At 44.0% G+C, this 20068-nt stretch overlaps 1 protein-coding gene across 1 annotated transcript in view; it reads left to right on the top strand.

The window, feature by feature from the left end:
• ARHGAP19 (Rho GTPase activating protein 19) overlaps positions 1–20068 on the top strand; it is a 40695-nt gene that overhangs the window by 5179 nt on the left and 15448 nt on the right. The window contains exons 3-6 of the mRNA XM_069978891.1: positions 6462–6542; positions 9050–9259; positions 11073–11299; positions 11957–12043. Of these exons, the coding sequence (XP_069834992.1) occupies positions 6462–6542; positions 9050–9259; positions 11073–11299; positions 11957–12043 (605 nt within the window). The remainder of the gene's footprint in view (positions 1–6461; positions 6543–9049; positions 9260–11072; positions 11300–11956; positions 12044–20068) is intronic.

The raw sequence follows: 20068 nt of genomic DNA, 5'->3' as shown, positions 1-20068 counted from the left end.
TGAACCTCTTCTACCTCTCATTACACAACTCGGTCAGCACAACTGTACCACTCTTTCTACTCTCAATACAGATCTGGATCCTAAAGTATTAAGTATCTTATCAAGTGTAAAGTATTGTATCAAGGCAAAGCTGTATGATCTACTGTCTACCTCAAGTATCTTCAGAGTAAACAAGATTATATTTGTGCTAAAGAGACCCTGTGATTCTTCGTCAAGCACCAACACAGTACTCACACACTACTTTGGTCATCTCCCCTTTCTGTGGGTGGCAGTGCCAATAGTGCGGGCGGGTCACTACTCCCACTCCAGACCACTGTGATAAGTACACAAGGGACTCTGCAACAGCCCGGCAGGACACTGACCACAGGGGAACAAGGTACAGCCGGCCCATTAAAATAAAAGCAGGCGTGCCACCATACCTGTGTGCCCAACTGGCACTGGCGTCACAACAAATTACAATCACTGGGCACGGCTATATCTTGACCAACCAACATAGAACTGGCGTCACACCTAACCATCTGGCAAGTGACCGGCCGCACCTCCACACCGGGTTGGTAACCACACAAGCAGCCGTCCGCCCAAAGAATTGACATGTCAATGTTGTGTCGCCCTGTCGGCAGAATATGAGACACCACTTTTTAGCAAGATACTTTCTTGTTAAAAAGTGTCTCTTTTATAAAGCAAACATATGGTAATTTATTTCCTTTTCTTTGCTCAGACTTCACAGCTGTGGCATAAAAGGTTTTTTTGTATTCTAAACTATCAGTCTAATGAGTTTTACATTATTACTATACACTGGCTGAATGGAAATGAAGATGGCTATTGCTTACTCATTCATACAGAATGTTATCAGACCTCACTTCCACAACCAGAGAATGTCTCGCACAATAGGAGTGTCTCCTCCGTAGAGCAGATGCCGTAGTAAAGAGCACAATTAGCATAACCATTTCTGAGTGTTCCGGCATGTTCTGTAGAGTAAGCAACCCGTCCCTCTGCAGTCCTTGTTCCGTCTGCTGGTTTGGAAGCCGTTGTAGAGTCGGTCTCGGTTTTAGATTTATATGTAAATTATAATTTTTAGATGTGCCTTGCTAAATAGGCCATGTTACCCCTTATGTTGTCTGCTCAAATTATTGCATGCGGCTTAAGAACTCCAGAGATGTAGCAAGAAACATAAAAACTTGTGTTTTGAATCCCAACGTTACAAATTGATTTAGGGTGCGTTCACACGTACAGGATCTGCAGCAGATTTGATGGCCCAGAGTTACTTTGCATTGAATCTGCAACTTCAAATCTGCTGCAGATCCTGAACGTGTGAACGCACCCTTATAAAAAATAAATTAAGATTGGGAAAGAGCCGCTAAGCCGGGTGCTTCTCCCCTTACATCCAAGTTACCTGGTGTATGAACACCCAGACCCTGACAGATCAAAACTTCTGACGACAGGTCTCTATGGCATGTTAAGTGACAGTGACACACAGACTCCTATGGGTGTTTTTTTTTTTTTGCCCCTGACAGAAAACTTGCATGTATACTTACCGGGCTGATCTTGTTCCAACACCATTTATGATCCGTTGTTGCCTATGTAACCTCTCCCTGATTCTACTTATCCACAACCTGAATAATCCAGGTCCATGATGATTGACATAAGTAAAGCACCGTTACCATACGCCCAATGTGCTCAGCATTACAAAGCTATTCATTCATTAAACATACAACGTACTTACAACAGCGCTGGGTAAATGGGGAACATTAATATTACTTATATAACAAGATCAATATACTCAATCCTCCCATGGATATAAATGGCTGTAATTATCCGAACACCGTGCAACAATATATACGTAACCAAGCAATATATTAGAATACCCAAACCAGAGTGTGTAATCCATACTCAAATGACATCCGTCCTGGCCTATATGGGTATAAATGAAGAATCCCGGTCTATATTAGTCCAGATGAGATCTCATACAGCCATCCAATAGTCAGGTTATGTCAATTAATTATAATTATAAACAAAGTCCACACAATGGTCATATAATACATTCTAGCAGAAATGCCCACAACAAATATGGATTAAGGGTGCGTTCACACGTACAGGAACCGCAGCAGATCTGATGCTGTGTTCATTTATTTAGATCAAATCTGCTGTGGATCCGCACCATCAAATCCGCTGCGATACGGTATGTGTGAAGCTACCCTAAGGGTAGAATCTACTGCGAAATCCTTTGCGGATCCCTTGCCTGTGATTTTCAATGAGAATGCATACTTGCAGCGGGATAGACATCTCGCTGCGAGTCTGTAAGTGACAGCCTGTACCTGTTCCACGCTTCAGCTTGCTTTGGGGGCTCCTGGCGTCTTTACCTCCAGCTCAGCCAATATGTGGTGGCAGCTGGGCAGTGCACTGATTGGCTGAGCGGGATGTCCAGCCAGGAACCCCTGAAGCAAGCCAGAGCGCGGAGCAGGCACAGTATGCTCTGGCTGGCAGGGCGTTAAGGGGCTGTCACTTGCATACTCACAGCTAAATGTCAATCCTGCTGCGATTATTTATTCTCATTGAAAACAACAGGGATGGTATCTGCTGTGGATCCGGTGTGTGTGTGTTTCTACCTTAAAGGGGAGCACTGGCATTTTTTATTTTTTTTTAATTAAGTTCTATTTAAAAAAGTCTTCCAGTACTTATCAGTTGCTTCAAACTAACAGTAAATAGTTTGGTAACTAATGGGTCCGTATTCTGTCTGCAATTGCGGACAGATGTTACTAACATGTGAATGCAGGAAAAAGATACAGGCGACAGCACATCCAAGGTGAAAAAATGTTCAGTTTTAATCGCACCAGTGCGCGACATTTTGGCTACAAACAGCCTTTTTTAAGCAGTGATAAAGGCTGTTTGTAGCCGAAACGTCGCGCACTGGTGTGATTAAAACTGAACATTTTTTCACCTTGGATGTGCTGTCGCCTGTATCATTTTCCTGAATTGATTTGCCAACTTTGGGCCTGTTGCTTGACGAGCACCCACCCACATTTTTTTTTTCCTTTTGTAACATGTGAATGCAGCCATAGGCCATGTTCCCACAGTCACAGTTCTGTTACATTTCTTGGTTTACATAGTTGGTGTCTAATTGTGTGCACTTATGTCTATATTGACTGTCTGGCATCTGTCGTGTGATCAGCTCTACCAGGCCTCGTCATGTGATCAGCATTACCAGGCTTCATTGCTGGAGTTTTTCTTGTCACAGAGCGTCTGATGAAGCCTGGTAATGCTGATCACATGACAGAGCCCAGTCAGTCAGCTTAGACATAAGTGCAGAGACCATACAACTGAGCTCTAATTATGTAAACCAAGAAATGCAACAACTGCAAATGTGTAAATGTTGCCTATATACCAGCCAGACGAATGCTGATGCCCTGGATGAAAACGAACAATAAAATGATAGTAGTTTTTTTTAATTTTTTTATTTGGTCTATGACTAACACCCGCCTGTGATCCGTAATAAATAAGGTTTAGGCACGTGTGACCCTCTAATGGCTTTTTTTTTCTCGTAGCGTCTGCGGTTTGCTGACCCTGACTGTACCTGTGGTTCAGGTATAATCCATCCTTTATATGATGGCTCTGGGGAAAATTGTGTTTCGGTTTAAACATATGGAACCAGGCTACTTTAGAAAAGTCAGTGTATAGCTTTCATGAGATAAATGCCTGCTCCCTGACCTCTTAACTCCACAAAATAAAATGGATGTGCCCTCCAATTCCTGATTGGCCACCTGATCTGCCTGAAAGCAGGAGAAGGGCACCATAATAAGTCTATGGGGCTCTTCTGCTGTCAGTCGGACTGAGTGGCAGGGAGTGAAGAGCACAGTCACTCATCAGGCTAGATCTCTCCATTCTGATGGATCTCAGGTCTAAGACTTGGTGCAGTCTTAAAGGGGTTGTCCAGCGCAAATCTTTTTTTCTTTTAAATCAACTGATATCAGAAAGTTATATAGATTTGTAATTTACTACTATTATTAGCTACTATATAGCATTCAGGAAATCTTTTATTTTCAGTCTGACACAGTGCTCTCTGCTGACATCTCTGGCCGAGACAGGAACTGTCTTGCGTTTCTATGAATCCCCATAGAAAACCTCTCCTGCTTTGGACAGTTCTACTTGGACAGACACTTAGCCCCCGCCTATGGCGCCACCGTTGGCCCCGCTTCTCCATGACATCATAGGCACATCGACCCCACCCCATATATGCCAACAACATCACAGGGGTGGGACCTACAGCAGCGCTGTGGGCGGCGCTAAGGGGTGCAGTTGTTGTGAAGCCCCGCCCACTTAGCACAATCTGCAGAAGATAAAAGATCACTTTTTACTTGAACAAGCACCATGACGTGTGATATAAAATAATGTATGAAAACTTCTACATTTACCCATTACATCTGTGTAGAGAAGTCAAAATGCAAAAAGGGGGGGGGGGGGGGAGACAGTGTCACTTTTCTGTTTTGACGCTTTGATGTCTTCCTTGGTGTGCAAGTATTTTGCCTTCTTTATGTTTGTATTTGGTCCAGATAGGCACAGCTGACTGAGACCAACCAACATCTTTTGCAACATTGCGTGATGATTTACCATCTTTTAAGAGTTTGATAATTAGAATCCTCTACTTTGTTTCAATTGACATCTCCCGTGTTGGAGCCAGGATTCATTTCGGTCTACTAGGTGCAAATGCTCTCCAAGGTCTGATCACTCCTTATTAGGGTCCGTTTACACAGATTATCTGCCAAAGATTGGAAGCCAAAGCCAGGAATGGATTTGAAAAGAGGAGAAATCTGTCTTTCCTTTATGACCTGATCTCTGTTATAGTCTGATTCCGGCTTTGGCAGAAAATCTGTCAGATAATCTTTCTGTGTGTAGGGACCCTAATGGTGCGCTTACACGTAACGATTATCGTGCGAATTTGTGCGATAACGATCGAATTTGAACGATAATCGTACGTGTAAACGCAGCAAACAATCAAACGACGAACGAGAAATCGTTCGTTTTGATCTTTCAACATGTCCTCAAATCGTCGTTCGTCGTCCGCAAAAAATTTGCCGATCGTTCCGTGTAAACAGTCGTCGCGCGATAGTCCGGCCACCCACACCCCGGCCCCCCTCCTCCGCTCTGGTCGCCAACCCCCGCCGCCGCTCTGTTCGCCAGCCCCCCCGCCGCTGCTCCGATCGCCCCCAACAGCCCGCGAGCATACGTTACCTGCTCCGCGCAGCAGGTCTTCCGACATCCCCCGGCTCCGCTCTTCAGTGCACTGATTAGCTGAAGAGAGGAGCCGGGAATTTCAAACGGCTCCTCTTTAGCCAATCAGTGCTGAAGAGGAGCACTGATTGGCTGAAGAGGAGGTGTTTGAAATTTTCCGTACGATATATCATACCGTCTAAACGATGATTGTTATGGAAAAAAAATTGTTACTCCGACATTGTTAATCGTACGATCGGGCCAATTATCGTTTCGTGTAAACGCACCATTAGATGCAGACTAACAAGCAGATCTACATTGATGCAGGTGTTAGTTACAGGGTGATTCCATAATTATTTCCTGAGATTTGAGTGATTCTATATAATTTTTTTTTTTTATTTATTTTTCTCCCCTGCTGGGTCTAAAAAAATGTTACCGTTACTGACTACCACATTTTCATTTCTTGATTTCTGTTAGTGTTTTTCTTAAAGCCAGAATGTTGTCATTTGACATGACTTTAGTTTTGTGCCTTATCTGTGATCTGCTTTTTTTCCTGCAAAATTAAACAACTGGATGAACATCCTCAGAGGCCGGTGATTCCATAATTTTTGCCAGAGACAATAGAGCTCACACGGCCAGCTGCAGAGGATGTAGAATAGCAACTAAGCAAAATAAAGATCTGTGGAGAAAATGTTTTTTGCATAATAAACACAACCCAGGAATAAATATAATGGCTTCTAATGGTTTCCTAAGCTTTTTAAAGTGTTCCCATTATTTAGAAAAACATTTCTAAAAAGAGACATCTACTGATCAGTGGGGGTCAGCACCAAGACCCCAAATGATCAAAACTTTAGACGTATTCCTGTGACATGTATAAAAAGTTTTTCTTAATGACCGGTTTGCTTTAAGCATTATTTTGCTCATGGAGACCCACTGGGTTTTAGAAACTTTTTTTTTTATTGGTGTGTGTTTTTTAAGTTTAAAATTGAAGTATATAAAGTCCCTGGAGGGTAAATGTCCTATGCATCTCACTTCCACTTATCCAGGGCAGAATAACCTAATGCTTTCCCCAGGGATGCTCTTCGACACCAAATAGTATAAGCAGAATATAATACTTGGTGTCTGCACTTCTCCGCACCCAGAATATGTATTGTATAGCCACATCAAAGGCAATGGCGGCTCTCGCTTTTCATGCTCAGAGCGCATCCCCAGTAGTCGCAGTAATCCCACTTCTTTATGGCTTTTCTTTTCTGTAGAAAAAGGCATAGTGTTCGGAGCGCCTTTGACGGAGGAAGGCATCGCACAGATATACCAGCTCATAGAGTACCTGCACAAAAGTAAGTGTCCTGACCTTTCCATGAATCCCTTTAGTTATTTATGTTTGTACTAGTTGGAGCTTTCACTTAGTTCTTTCTAAAATGTTTTACTGACGTGAATAATAGCGGTGTTACTGTATTCTGGGCTAGAAGTACATAATATACCAGTACATACTGTGACTGGAAGCTATAAGAGATCCATCAGAGACCATTCAGAACATATAAGGATATATATAATTATTTTGTTAATGCTAAAATGTTCCTTGGCTTTGGCCATATTAGAGACATTCCATTCCATACTTTTTATTTTTAGCGACAATACAGCTGCAATGATTAGAGATCAGCTGATCACAAATGTTATACAGTGGTGCCTTGAATTACGAGCATAATTCGTTCCAGGACTGTGCTTGTAATCCAAATCCACTCTTAAAGGGAACCAATCAGTCTAATTGGGATGATATAGTTCCCTGGAGCAATGTATAAAGCTCCTGCAGCAACCGTGGCACGTATCGGCCACGGCTGCAGCAGGAGCTTTATACTGGGAAAAAATGACTTTTATTTCCCCGGCTCGTGACAAACACAGGCTGGGAAGTAGTCATCTGGGCGGCTCCCCGCCCGTGTCTAGTCACAGCGCTCTGCCTGTCAGCACTCTCCGTGGGAATGATTGACAGGCACAGAAGTCCATTACTGGCCTCTCTGCCTGCCAATCATCCCGCCGAGCGCGCTGACAGGCAGAGTGCTGTGACTAAACACGGGCGGGAGCTGCCCAGATGACTACTTCCCCGCCCGTGCCTGTCATGAGCCATTTTTCCCCAGTATAAAGCTTCTGCTGCAGCCGTGGCCAGTTATGACGAGATTACCTCCACAGTCCTGTCCCCTGTGCAAGCCCCAGCCTCAGATTGAACTGCTATGATTTGGAAGGTGAGGGCGACTTTCTGGGTCAGTACAGAGCTGTAGACCTCGCTTTGCAGACCATGCCCCACTCTCACTTAGTACAGCTCCTAAATAAAGTTATAATTTTGAAAACCTGTGAGCTCTTCTTGCAAAACGCTCTTAATCCAAGTTACTCTTAAAGCAAGGTACCACTGTACATTGTTTTTTCCATGAAGTACTGGACTAAAACCTGAAGACTAGGGAGTCTGGGAAAACTTAGATACAGCCTACGTTCACGTTATGTATTGTTTCTGATGAAAACGTCCGGTGCTGACAATTAAAACAACTGACGTTCTTGTCGGGGGAAAAAACAAACAGCATTGAAAGCAATTGAAACAGTGGACGTTGTTCAATAAGGCTGTGGAAATAATTGATCTGTCAATTCTTTCTGTCCGTTGTTACCAAACAGCGGACAGAAATAAATGAAAGATCACTCAGTGTGGCTGCCATGTGGCTATCGGCTGGATGAACATGCAGAACAGTGTTGTACATAGGCCATAGCCTATGGCTGTATCCATGTTTTCCAGGTCTCCTTAGGGCTGCATCCAACTTCCTCAGCCACCGGTATTCAAATGCTGACCGATCAGGCCTGAGTTGCGCTCTTCTCTACTGGAGACCATTTACAGGGTATCTGCATCTAGTCTAAATCTAATTTGTATGGTGGCCTCTTTTATTCCCCAACATCATGTAGCCATTGGTCCTTGCATGTAACTGTGTCTGCATGCAACGATCATGGTGGATTACCCGCTTCCCTATCACTTACAAGACAAATCAAGGTAGGTGGAAATGAAGGTCCGTGAAGCTAGGATAATCCATGACTTCCCTGCTCCCAGATGAGTCCACATAAGTCATAAAGTGCAGTCTGCAAGTTTATCGAATGTCTTGTAGACCTCCTATAGAAGCATACATGGCTTCACACATGGCCCCCTGCCCTTATAAGCGCATGCGCCCAGGCTGCAGTACTCCACTAGCATATGGACTGATGTAAAAAGTGTTCATCAGGGGCCCCAAGGGTCTGAGCCTCCGCAGCACCCTAATATTAATGGGAGATCTTAGAAAAAGCGCTCTATTCATATCTCCAGTAAAAGAGTTCAAATGACACAGCTGTTGAGAGTACCAGCAAAATAACATACTGCTGCCGTATGTCAAAGGGAAAATAAGTTGGCTGTCGGAATGAATGCGCCGAGATGGAAGGTAGAACATACGGTGTGTTATTACCGCCAGACTTGTCAGTCTATAGTGATTGTTTGTCTTGTGTGTAATTTTTCTTTGCTAGGCTCGGCATATAAATTGTGTATGCCGAGTCTTCTGTCACCTGTTATCAGGTAGGGGAGAGACTTTGCCTGTTACTTATATTGAAGATGTTTTGAGTTTTCATTACTGATTGGGTTTGCATATCGCACATATATTTTTTTGCACCATCTCTTCCCCCCCCCCCCCCCAGACGCTTGTTAATCAAAGTTTCAGCCGTGTTGGTAGTATTTTTGCGGTGATTACAGAAATGGCAGCAATAAAAGGCGGCTGTGACTCATCCTCTTAGAACTGAATTTCCTTTTGTTTGCTCCTTGGCTGAATGAACATCTGTCTACTTCCAGATCTCCGCACTGAGGGCTTGTTCCGTATCCCTGGGAACAGCAATCGTCTACAGATTCTTAAAGACTCTCTGAACAGCGGACTAGACGTTGATGTGGATTCGGGAGAGTTTCACCCTAATGATGTGGCCACGCTGCTGAAAATGTTTCTGGGGGAATTGCCCGAACCACTGCTGACACACCGGCATTACCACGCTCATCTGAAGATTGCAGGTACACTAGAAGACGAGTGCTCCGAAATGACTAATGGCAACAAGTGAAACTCTGGTGCCGATCTCTCTGCTCTGCAATAAGACGTGCAATTTCACATGATCAGGAGCAGAAATTGAACGGAGAGCAACGTTACCAAGTTTTTTAAAGGGATTGTGTGTCATCATGTTATGGGCAAATACTACATATAACCATAAGTTATTCTCACCGGCCCTATGCCCCCGTCATGTTTGTAAAGATCTTTTACTGCTTCCTGGTAACATCTGAATGTAGATAAAATGAAATATATAGCAGAGGGTGACACGCCATGTTGGTGCAGGCGTTTTGTGTGTGTGTGTGTGTGATATCACTGGTAGGTGTTGATCGGCATAGTGTAGAAGGGGTATACTTTTTCTTTTTGGCCAACACAGAAGACAAACTCTTTAAGGGTACAAACACAAGGCCAGATCCGCAGCGCATTTCTCGCTGCAAATTCACAGCGAAATCTGCTGCGGATCCCTTGCCTGTAGCTTGTATGGGAAGACATACTAGCAGCGGGATTGACATCTCACTGTGAGTACGTAAGGAGACTGCCCCATTAACCCTCCGCCTACCAGAGCATACATTACCTGCTCTACGCTACCGGCTTGCATCTGGGGCTCCCGGTCCCTGGACGTCCCGCTCAGCCAATCGGTGCGCTGCAGTGGGACGTCCAGCAGGGAACCCCTGAAGGAAGCCGAAGTGTGGAGCAGGTACAGTATGCTCTGGCCGGCAGAGGGTGAACGGGGCAGTCTCACATACTCAAAGTGGGATGTCAAACCTGCTGCCAGTATGTCTTCGCATGCAAACTACAGGCAAGCGATCCACAGTGGATTTCACTGCAAATTTGGCCTGTGTGTTTGTACCCTAAGGGTACAAACCCACACACCGTATACACAGCAAATACGCAGCAGATTTGATGGTGAAGATTAGATGCTGTGTTCAGTTATTTAGATCTAATTTGCTGCGTATCGCAGCAGTAAATACGGTGTGTGGGTTTATACCCTAAAGGGGATTTTCCAGCATTAGAAAAACGCGGCTACTTTCTTGTGCAAACAGCACCACCCCTTTTATCGCATAACTGCTGTCATTTATAAAAAAAACTTTCCTCCGGTAAAAAGTTTTGCTCATTTGGGGTCCTGATGCTGAGATTCCCACCCGTCTCTAGATATAGCTGGGAGAAGTGCGCAGCAGCACGCTTCACTTCTCATCACACTGCTAGATCTGTCACTGAAGAATACGAAGTGTCTCCTGCAGAGCGAGTAGACATCAGTGGGGACTTCTGCACTAAAGCCATGACTGCTCTAAACCTTTTATGTGTCTGTGTGATATGGCAAGTGTGTTTGGGTGTTTTTTTATTTTTTATGTAAATCACAGAAAAGCAAACAATGCGTGAGGCTGGATCACCTCTTCAATTAACAACATGTATACATAGGATTCAGATTTTTGCATTACAAAGAAATTCAACACTGCAATGTTTCCCAGCTATATCCTTGCTATTAGTGTATAGAATAAGCTGGATTGCTCACAGGGTAACAAAGCCTATATGAGGCCCCTATACAAAGAGGCCCTCTATAATGGCGCATTCTCTTGTGTATCTTATTTGCATAGAAGAGATTGTGGCTTTGTGGGTACATGAGTCAGTCTAGATGGTAAATCCTGTCTGCTATATATTCTGACCTTGGCTGCCTACATTTTCCTGTTATGTCACAGGGTGAGACATGTAACCTTGTGAGGGGAGAGGATATGAAATGTAGATGGACTCATTGTCATTTATGTTGTCTTCATTCTTCCACAGACCTAATGCTTTTTGATGACAAGGGTAACCGGACGGGGGTACCCGATAAGGAGCGACAAATCGAGGCTCTGCAACTCCTTTTCCTGCTGCTCCCGTCCCCCAACAGGAACCTCCTCAAGCTACTATTAGATCTCCTGTACCAAACGGCCAAGAAACAGGACCGCAACAAGATGTCCGCCCACAACCTGGCCCTGATGTTTGCTCCACACATCTTATGGCCCAAAAACGTAAGAAGCCAGGATTCTGACTGGTAGGAGGAATATTTCAGCAGGCCGTATGCCGTTCTGTATACTGAAGCTGTGTGCAGGGACAGACCTAACATGGATACAGGGACAGTGGTGCGTCACTTATACTTGCAGCTTGCCAGCTAGAGTCTCTTTCCTAAAACATATTGCAATTATGCAAGATTCAGGAATGCGTTCAAATCAAGTTGTGCCAGGCTTTAGCAGAGTGTAACTTTCTGTGGCAGAGACATGTGTTCTATCATGTCACAATGTAGAAAATTAACCCTAAACATTCACATAAGATGTAAGTGTGACCTGTTAAAAGGGGTATAGATAGATAGATATATATCTCTATCTATCTATAATCTCATAAACATTTTAACTTTAGAATTCAGTCACATAGGGTTACATTTATGAGGATCGGTCTTGCATAAGGCCCCGCCCCCAAATACCCATCTGGATTCACCATCTGGAGGCATGCGCCTGTTAGTGAATCTGGCCTGACCTGCGTCTGCCCCACAGTGGGCCTAGAAATCTACCCGATAGGGTGAGGGGACTTCAGTTCTGCACCTGTTACGCTTCTATAGCATACCTTGTGAATATGCCCTATATGTGTCAAAGGTGGAATACCCCTTTAATTCTTTACTATTTCTTTTCTAGGTCACTGCAAATGATTTGCAAGAACACATAATAAAGCTCACCAATGGAGTCACCTTCATGATTAAACATTCTCAAAAGCTTTTTAAAGTAAGTGCACAGTATAAAAACCTCGCCAAGTTAGTGCTTTTGTACTACAGGTTTCCCAGTGAGTCATCTGTTAAAGAAACTGTAACCTCTATGGGAGCTCGGCTGTGTCTGGCTCTGCTACCGCCTCCAGCATCTTCAGCCAGCTCCATGGGGGCCCTAAATCTCAATAGAAGTGCAGCTCCCATCTCTGGGACTCGCGCCTATTGAACATTTATGGCATAATATCCTTAAAGAGGTACTCCGGGCTGGGGTTATTTTTAGGGTATGGCTGGGGAAGGGGTGGATATAGAAGCCGTCGCGCTGCCACTTCCTGGTCTGAGCTGGGGCTTGAGACGTGACGTCTCAAGGCTGCTCAGCCATTCAGCGGTGGTAGTGCGGTCCCGCCTCTGCCGCTGAATGTCTGAGCTGCTTTAAGACGTCACGTCTCAAGCCGCAGCTCAGACCAGGAAGTTGCAGCGGGACGGGAGAACGAGTAGGCGTGTTCCGGCACCCTGCGATGGAACTGGGGAGGTAAGTGACTGGCGGCCTTTATATACACCCCTTCCCCGGCCATACACTAAAAAAAAAACAGCCCGGAGTACCCCTTTAAAGGGAATATTACAATCTAGACATTTAAAGCATATCTCCTGTAAGCTATTCCCTTCTATTAAGCTGTTAGAAACCACATAAAAATACCCTCTTCCTGTGGCAATGGCTGCCAATGTTTTGCACACATAAGACATAACTACATAACTAAATTCAGGATCCTGGGAAAGTTGTGTGCCAAACCTGGTGGGAGCTGTTACATCTGTCCTGTCTTACGTCTTTCCCATAAACTGGTATAACAAATGGCCGGGTTGTTCTTTCCCTCACTCTGTGGCCTTATTTAACATCATTGGCTCTGAGTTATGTGAATTCCCATGTGGCTTCCAGCAGTTCTCAGTTATTACATTTGTTGGATAAATGGATGTTTGGGGCTCCAGTGACCAGGACTGCGTATATAGGGAAGTGGTGAAGGTCAGGCCTTATTATGTGTATCTCAGGATCACCACTTGTCTGTCTTCGTTGTATACGATGAGGCCAGATGATGAGATGTCACGTATAGAAATCCCTGTAATTGTGGTAACATAATGACTTCACCTCTGCGGTCTCTGTGTATTCTGTGTACTGAGACACTACCTGGAATATCAAATCAATTTCTTCAGACTCAAGGTCTGGGGACTCAGATCAACAGCATCAAATCAATCTAGGATATCACAAGGATACGGAGCCCTTGCTAATCCTCAGAATGAAGGGGAGACGGCACTAGTTGTGAGCTGCTTCTGTGGTGAACGCTCGACCGATCACTTGCTAGCTGGTAATGTGTGACGCCACTTCTATGGTGGTTGGTTGGAATATAGCTCATCCAGATGTAAGGTTGTCATCACGCTAGTGCCGGTTGGGTGCACAGGTATGGTGGCACACCTGCTTTTATTTTATATAGGCTGGCTATACCCTTTCCCCTGTGGTCAGTAACCTGCCGGGCTGTTTAGGGGTCCCTTGGGTACTTATCATGGTGGTCCGGAGTGGAGTTGTGACCCACCCGGACTATTGGTACCACCACCCACAGAAAGGGGAGATGACCCAAGGAGGATGCAACGGTTGTGTAGGTGCTTAGAGAATAACCACTGAGTCCAATTAGAATAAATAAACTTCTTCTTTACTACAGGAAGGCTTAAAGGAGAAGTCCGGCCAAAATTAATTTTTGATATGTTGTTACTTATGAAAAGTTATACAAATTTCTAATGTACATTAATTATGGGAAATGCACATATACTGCTATTTCCCTTAATTTAGTAGATCAGGAAGTGTTAGAATTCTCTCTGAAGAAGTGACGTCACGACCCAGGGTGTAATTCCTATGGAGTGTCCAGCAGGGGGCGCTCTCTATATAGAAGTCTATGGGACTTTATTGTTTCTATGGGTTTCTATGTAATGTAATGTAGTGTACAGTGCTTTATTGAATGAATACATCTATGGAATACTTTGGGGAGCAAGTGTCCTTGCTCCCCAAAGTATTGCATAAATGTATTCATTCAATAAATTTAATACACAGTAAGCCCGAGGATCCGCCGCATTCCCGCCGAATTTCCGCCGCATTCTCGCCGATCCGCCACACGCTGATCCGCCGCATTCCCGCCGATCCGGAGCATATACATTGAACTACAGCTCCCATCATCTGCTTCTAGTATGAACAGGTGATGGGAGCTGTAGTTGGGTAATGGATATGACATGCCGCCGGGCGCAGGGGGGAGCCGCTCAGTACACAGGAGCGCTCCCCCCTCCTCCTCCTCCTTCCGTGATAACTTCCGCCTATACCAATGCTGACTCCCTGCCTGGCCGCCGCTCTCCGCTCACATATACCGGCTCCCGGCATCAGCGCGGACACCAGGATGCATCGGGAGCCGGTATGTATGGGGGGGAGAGCGGAGAGCGGCGGCCAGGCAGGGACTCAGCAGTGCTATAGGCGGAAGTTATCACGGAAGGAGGAGGAGGAGGGGGGAGAGCTGCTGTGTACTGAGCGGCTCCCCCCTGCGCCCGGCGGCATGTCATATCCATTACCCAGCTACAGCTCCCATCACCTGTTCATACTAGAAGCAGATGATGGGAGCTGTAGTTCAATGTATATGCTCCGGATCGGCGGGAATGCGGCGGATCGGCGGGAATGCGGCGGAAATGCGGCGGATCGGCGGGCTTACTGTGTATTGAATGTATTGAATGAATACATTTATGCAATACTTTGGGGAGCAAGGACACTTGCTCCCCAAAGTATTCCATAGATGTATTCATTCAATAAAGCACTGTACACTACATTACATTACATTACATAGAAACCCATAGAAACAATAAAGTCCCATAGACTTCTATATAGAGAGCGCCCCCTGCTGGACACTCCATAGGAATTACACCCTGGGTCGTGACGTCACTTCTTCAGAGATATTTCTAACACTTCCTGATCTACTAAATTAAGGGAAATAGCTCTATATGTGCATTTCCCATAATTAATGTACATTAGAAATTTGTATAACTTTTCATAAGTAACAACATATCAAAAATTAATTTTGGCCGGACTTCTCCTTTAATACAGTGATATACAGTAGGATCTTGACAATATCCTTGAATCTTTAGTGACGCGATCTGTGCTGGAAGTCCAGAGAGAAGTACAGTTGTGCTGACTGAGTTGTGTGCTGAGAGGTAGAAGAGGTTCAGAGAAGTAGAGAGGAGGATGTCGAGAGGGTCCCAACCCAGGGTAGAAATGTGCTCTGCTGAAATTTTAGAAGGAGAATAAGTAACATAGTAAATAAAGTTGAAAGAAGACTAGAGTCCATCAGGTTCAACCTAGGGAAACCCTACTGTGTTGATCCAGGGGAGGCAAAAACCCCCGCGAGGCAGACGACAATAGCAGAAAAAACCCCGACTCCAATGGCAACCAGAACAATCCCCGGATCAACGTATCACTGGAAATCTAACGCCCATAACTTGTAATATTATATTGTTCAAGAAAAGTATCAAGGCCTCCCTTGAACTTATTTAATGAATCAACCATGACAACATCATGTGGCAGAGAGTTCCACAGTCTTACCGCTCGTACAGTAAAGAACCCGCGTCGATGCTGATGATAAAATCTTCTTTCCTCTAGACGTAGAGGATGCCCCCTTGTCATGGTTACAGACCTAGGAGTAAAAAGATCACTAAGATCTCTGTACTGTCCATTCATATATTTGTACATTGTGATCAGATCGGCCCTAAGACGTCATTTTTTTCTAGCGTAAATAACCCCAAGCTTGATAACCTGTCCTGGTACTGTAACCCACCCATTCCCTTAATGACCTTTGTTGCCCTCCTCTGCACCCGCTTCAGTTCAGCTGTGTCCTTCTTATATACCGGTGCCCAAAACTGTACACAGTATTCCATATGTGGTCTGACCAGTGATTTATAAAGAGGCAAAACTATGTTCTCATCTTTAGCATCTATACCTCTTTTGATGCATCCTATTATTTTATTAGCCTTGGCAGCCGCTGCCTGGCACTGATCACTAAAGTTGAGTTTACTGTCCACCAATACCCCCAGGTCCTTTTCGGAAGTAGTTTTACCCAGTGTTTTATTATTTAGCACATAACTGTAATTATTATTTCTACGGCCCAAGTGCATAACCTTACATTTATCCAAATTTAATTTCATTTGCCATTTCACTGCCCAAGCCTCTAGCTTCTCCAAATCCCTCTGTAATATGATATTATCCTCCTCTGTGCCGATTACTTTACCCAGTTTAGTATCATCAGCAAAAATGGAGATTCTACTCTGTAGCCCCTCAACAAGATCATTAATAAAAATATTAAAAAGAAGTGGACCCAACACTGACCCCTGTGGTACCCCACAAGTAACTAAAACCCAATCTGAATATGTTCATCAATGACCACCCTCTGTTGACCACCCTCTGTTTTCTATCACACAACCAGTTACTTACCCATTTGCATACGTTTTCCCTTAGTCCCAGCATCCTCATTTTGTAGACCAACCATTCATGCGGCACAGTATCAAATGCCTTTGAAAAGTCCAGATACACAACATCCACAGCCTCCCCCAGGTCCAGTCTATAACTTACCTCTTCATAGAAGCCGATCAGATTAGTCTGACAGGACCAATCCCTCATAAATCCATGCTGGTGCTGCGTCATAAGATCATTTTCCTTAAGATACACCAGTATAGCATCTCTTACAAACCCCTCAAATACTTTACCCACTATAGATGTTAGACTTACGGGCCTGTAGTTTCCACGATCACTCTTGACCCCTTCTTGAATATTGGTACCACATTAGCTAGACTGTCTGTCTAACACAGTATTTAATTCTTGCAAAACTCTAGGATGGATACCTTCTGGGCCCGGTAACTTATGGATTTTAATGTTTTTAAGGCGTTTCCCCACTTCTTGCTGTGTTAGGCAGGTGAGATTTATGGGAGGATTTATATTATCCCTAGTCATGTCCTCTTTTATGGGATTCTCCTCTGTGAATACAGTAGAGAAAAATGTATTTAATAGATTGGCCTTTTCCTCTTCCTCTTCCTCCTCCACCATTACACCCAGATTATTTTTGAGGGGACCAACATCTTCAGTTTTAAGTCTTTTGTTGTTTATATAGGTGAAGAACATTTTGGGATTCATTTTACTTTCTGTGGCTATCCTTCTTTCTGTTGCTATTTTTGCTTCTTTTATTTGCTTTTTACACATTCTATTCTTCTGTCTATAGTTGCTCAATGCTTCCCCACTACCTTCTTGTTTTAGTTGTCTGAATGCTTGTTTCTTATCATTTATTGCACCCCTTACAGCTGAAGTTAACCACATTGGATTTCTCTTATTTCTACTACGTTTATTCCCATATGGTATGTGCCGTTCACACGATTTACCCAGGATGCTCTTAAATATGTCCCATTTCTCTTGTGTACTTTTATTTCTGAAGGCATTGTCCCAGTCTATGTCCCCAAGGTCCTCTCTTAGTTTTTGGAAATTAGCCTTCCTGAAATTTAATGTTTTTGTAGCCCCTCTACTAATCATTTTATTGAAGGATAATTCAAAACTTACTATATTATGGTCACTATTACCTAGGTGACCCCCCACCTCTATTTTTGATATTCTGTCTGGCCTATTGGTTAAGATTAGGTCCAGGAGTGCCCCCCCCCTCTTGTTGGTTCCTGTACTAGTTGGGAAAGGTAATTATCTTTTACTATTTCCAAAAACACGCTTCCCTTCCTGGAGCTGCAGGTTTCTGCTTTCCAGTTTATATTTGGGTAGTTATAGTCCCCCATAATAATGACTTCCCCCTGCTTCGCTGCCACATCTATTTGTCTTATAAGAAGATTTTCTGACTCTTCCACTATACTTGGAGGTTTATAACTCACTCCTATAAGAATTTTATTATTCTTCGTCCCTCCCCTTATTTCTACCCAAAGAGATTCCACATTATCATCACTTATATCCTCCCGCAGAATGGGCTTAAGGCATGATTTAACATATAGACAGACCCCTCCCCCTTTCTTATTTTTACGGTCATTTCTGAATAGACTATAACCCTGGATATTAACAGCCCAGTCATAACTCATCCAGCCATGTCTCGCTTATCGCCACTATATCATATTTCTCTTCAACCATTATGAGTTCTAATTCCTCAGCTTTATTAGTGAGGCTTCGAGCATTAGTATACATACATTTAGGGTATAAACCCACACACCGTATATGCAGCGTATTTACTGCTGCGATACGCAGCAAAATCGCAGCAAAATCGCAGCAGATTAGATCTAAATAACTGAACACAGCATCAAATCTGTACCAACAAATCTGCTGCGTATTTGTTGTATATCTGCTGCATATACGGTGTGTGGGTTTATACCCTTAATGTTTTTCCATATGCCCTTTCCTCTTGTCACTAGTGACTGTTCTAACCCCTCCCGCCGCTCCACCCCCAGTTCCATAATCTAGTAGATTACTTGACAGAGAGAATACTTGTGCCCATGTTTTGACTCTTTGGTCTTTGCATCACCTATTGCCCACCAGTGTCGGGCGACTCGTCCTAGAGGGTGACATAAGCCCCAGACATTGTTACCTGGGTTGAGCAGAGTGGTCAGAGTTCTCTGATGACACCAGCACTGCGAGATAGAGTACGTAGGCTTCTAGCAACTTTGCTATATCCGGATCAGTTCCTTTTGTTCTGCACTTTTAGACCTGTTCTTTGCGTAAGTTGGGGTGATCCCTGACTTGTCCTCTCTAAGTGTGCGTTCAGCACTGCATAGTGTGTGGAAGTGCTGCTTTAAAGAAACAAGTGCCAAAGTGTCTCATGTGCATCCGTTCACTACAGAGACCAACCCGAGACTCCTGTCTGCAGGGGACCTGGTATAAGCCAGGGCCCTCCTTGGCTACTACCGGGACCTTTCTGGCATGCGTCCTTCCTCTACAACAGCCAGAGTAAGACTAAGGTGTGGCTACACTTCCTCTCCCCATGTGACTTCCTCTACAGCATTTGTAAGGTGTGCTGTGAGTGGGCTAGAAGAGTGCAACAGAAAGAGAAGGGTTGAGATAGGTAGAAAAGATAGAGAACTCCCATTGGTGCACAGATCCTAAAACAATAACCCTTTAGTTACATCCAGCTGCGCAATACTTAGGTACACAGTATACATACTAGCGACATCTAGTGGCAAAACATAGGAACTACTTCATTACCACTTTTACTACAGCTGAATTCTGCAGATGTAGTTCACCCCCACTGGTACCAGGATGCGGACTTTCTCTATTAAATGGCAATACACTGCATCCAAAACAGGCACAGCATGGTAAAACACTCAACTATCACAACATTTCCCAGTTTGCTATGAAAGTGTTTTACTTTTTTTTTTTTTTTTTTTTTCCTGCTTCTGCTATAAGTCTTCCCCCTTATTAGTAATTGATCAGGGCCCTAGAAGCGCTGTAATTGGTAATTATGTAAATGAATATACAAATTATAGTCTCTAGCTGCTGTTTAATGGAAAACTAACATAGTGATGACTGAAATTAAAATGTGTACATGTAACTTAACCCCTCGGTTTCTTTGTGACATAGGGTTTTATTAGGTTGCCATGCCAACGTGCGCCCTTGTGTTAGTACTGCGTCACTATTTCCAGACTGACATGATGAGCATCCTTTTAATTGTTTTACCTTGTGTGGACAACAATAGCAGATGGTGTGTACCCGAACCCAGTGTATCTAAATGTATCACTAATTGCTAAAAGGTGAAACATAGCGGCGGCTAGGAGCAAGGGGTATCCGTAAGTCACCACGCTGGCGTTGGCTGACCCCTGTACTGTGTGTGTGTGTTGTCACATTGCACATGGGTCTAGCATTGTTTAACCCCTAAAAACCTAGGGGAAAAAATGTCCGCGGGTTCACTGAGGTTTGAGGTTGTCTGTGATTGGAGATGAGCGTATTCACAGTATTAATGAAGCAATTTGTTGGCTTATCAGTCTGCTGCTAAACTCCATG

This window comes from Dendropsophus ebraccatus, chromosome 8 (assembly GCF_027789765.1).
Source record: "Dendropsophus ebraccatus isolate aDenEbr1 chromosome 8, aDenEbr1.pat, whole genome shotgun sequence".
Lineage (NCBI taxonomy): Eukaryota > Metazoa > Chordata > Amphibia > Anura > Hylidae > Dendropsophus > Dendropsophus ebraccatus.
The sequence above is the reverse complement of the archived record's forward strand: the minus strand, read 5'-3'. Positions and strand labels throughout refer to the sequence as shown.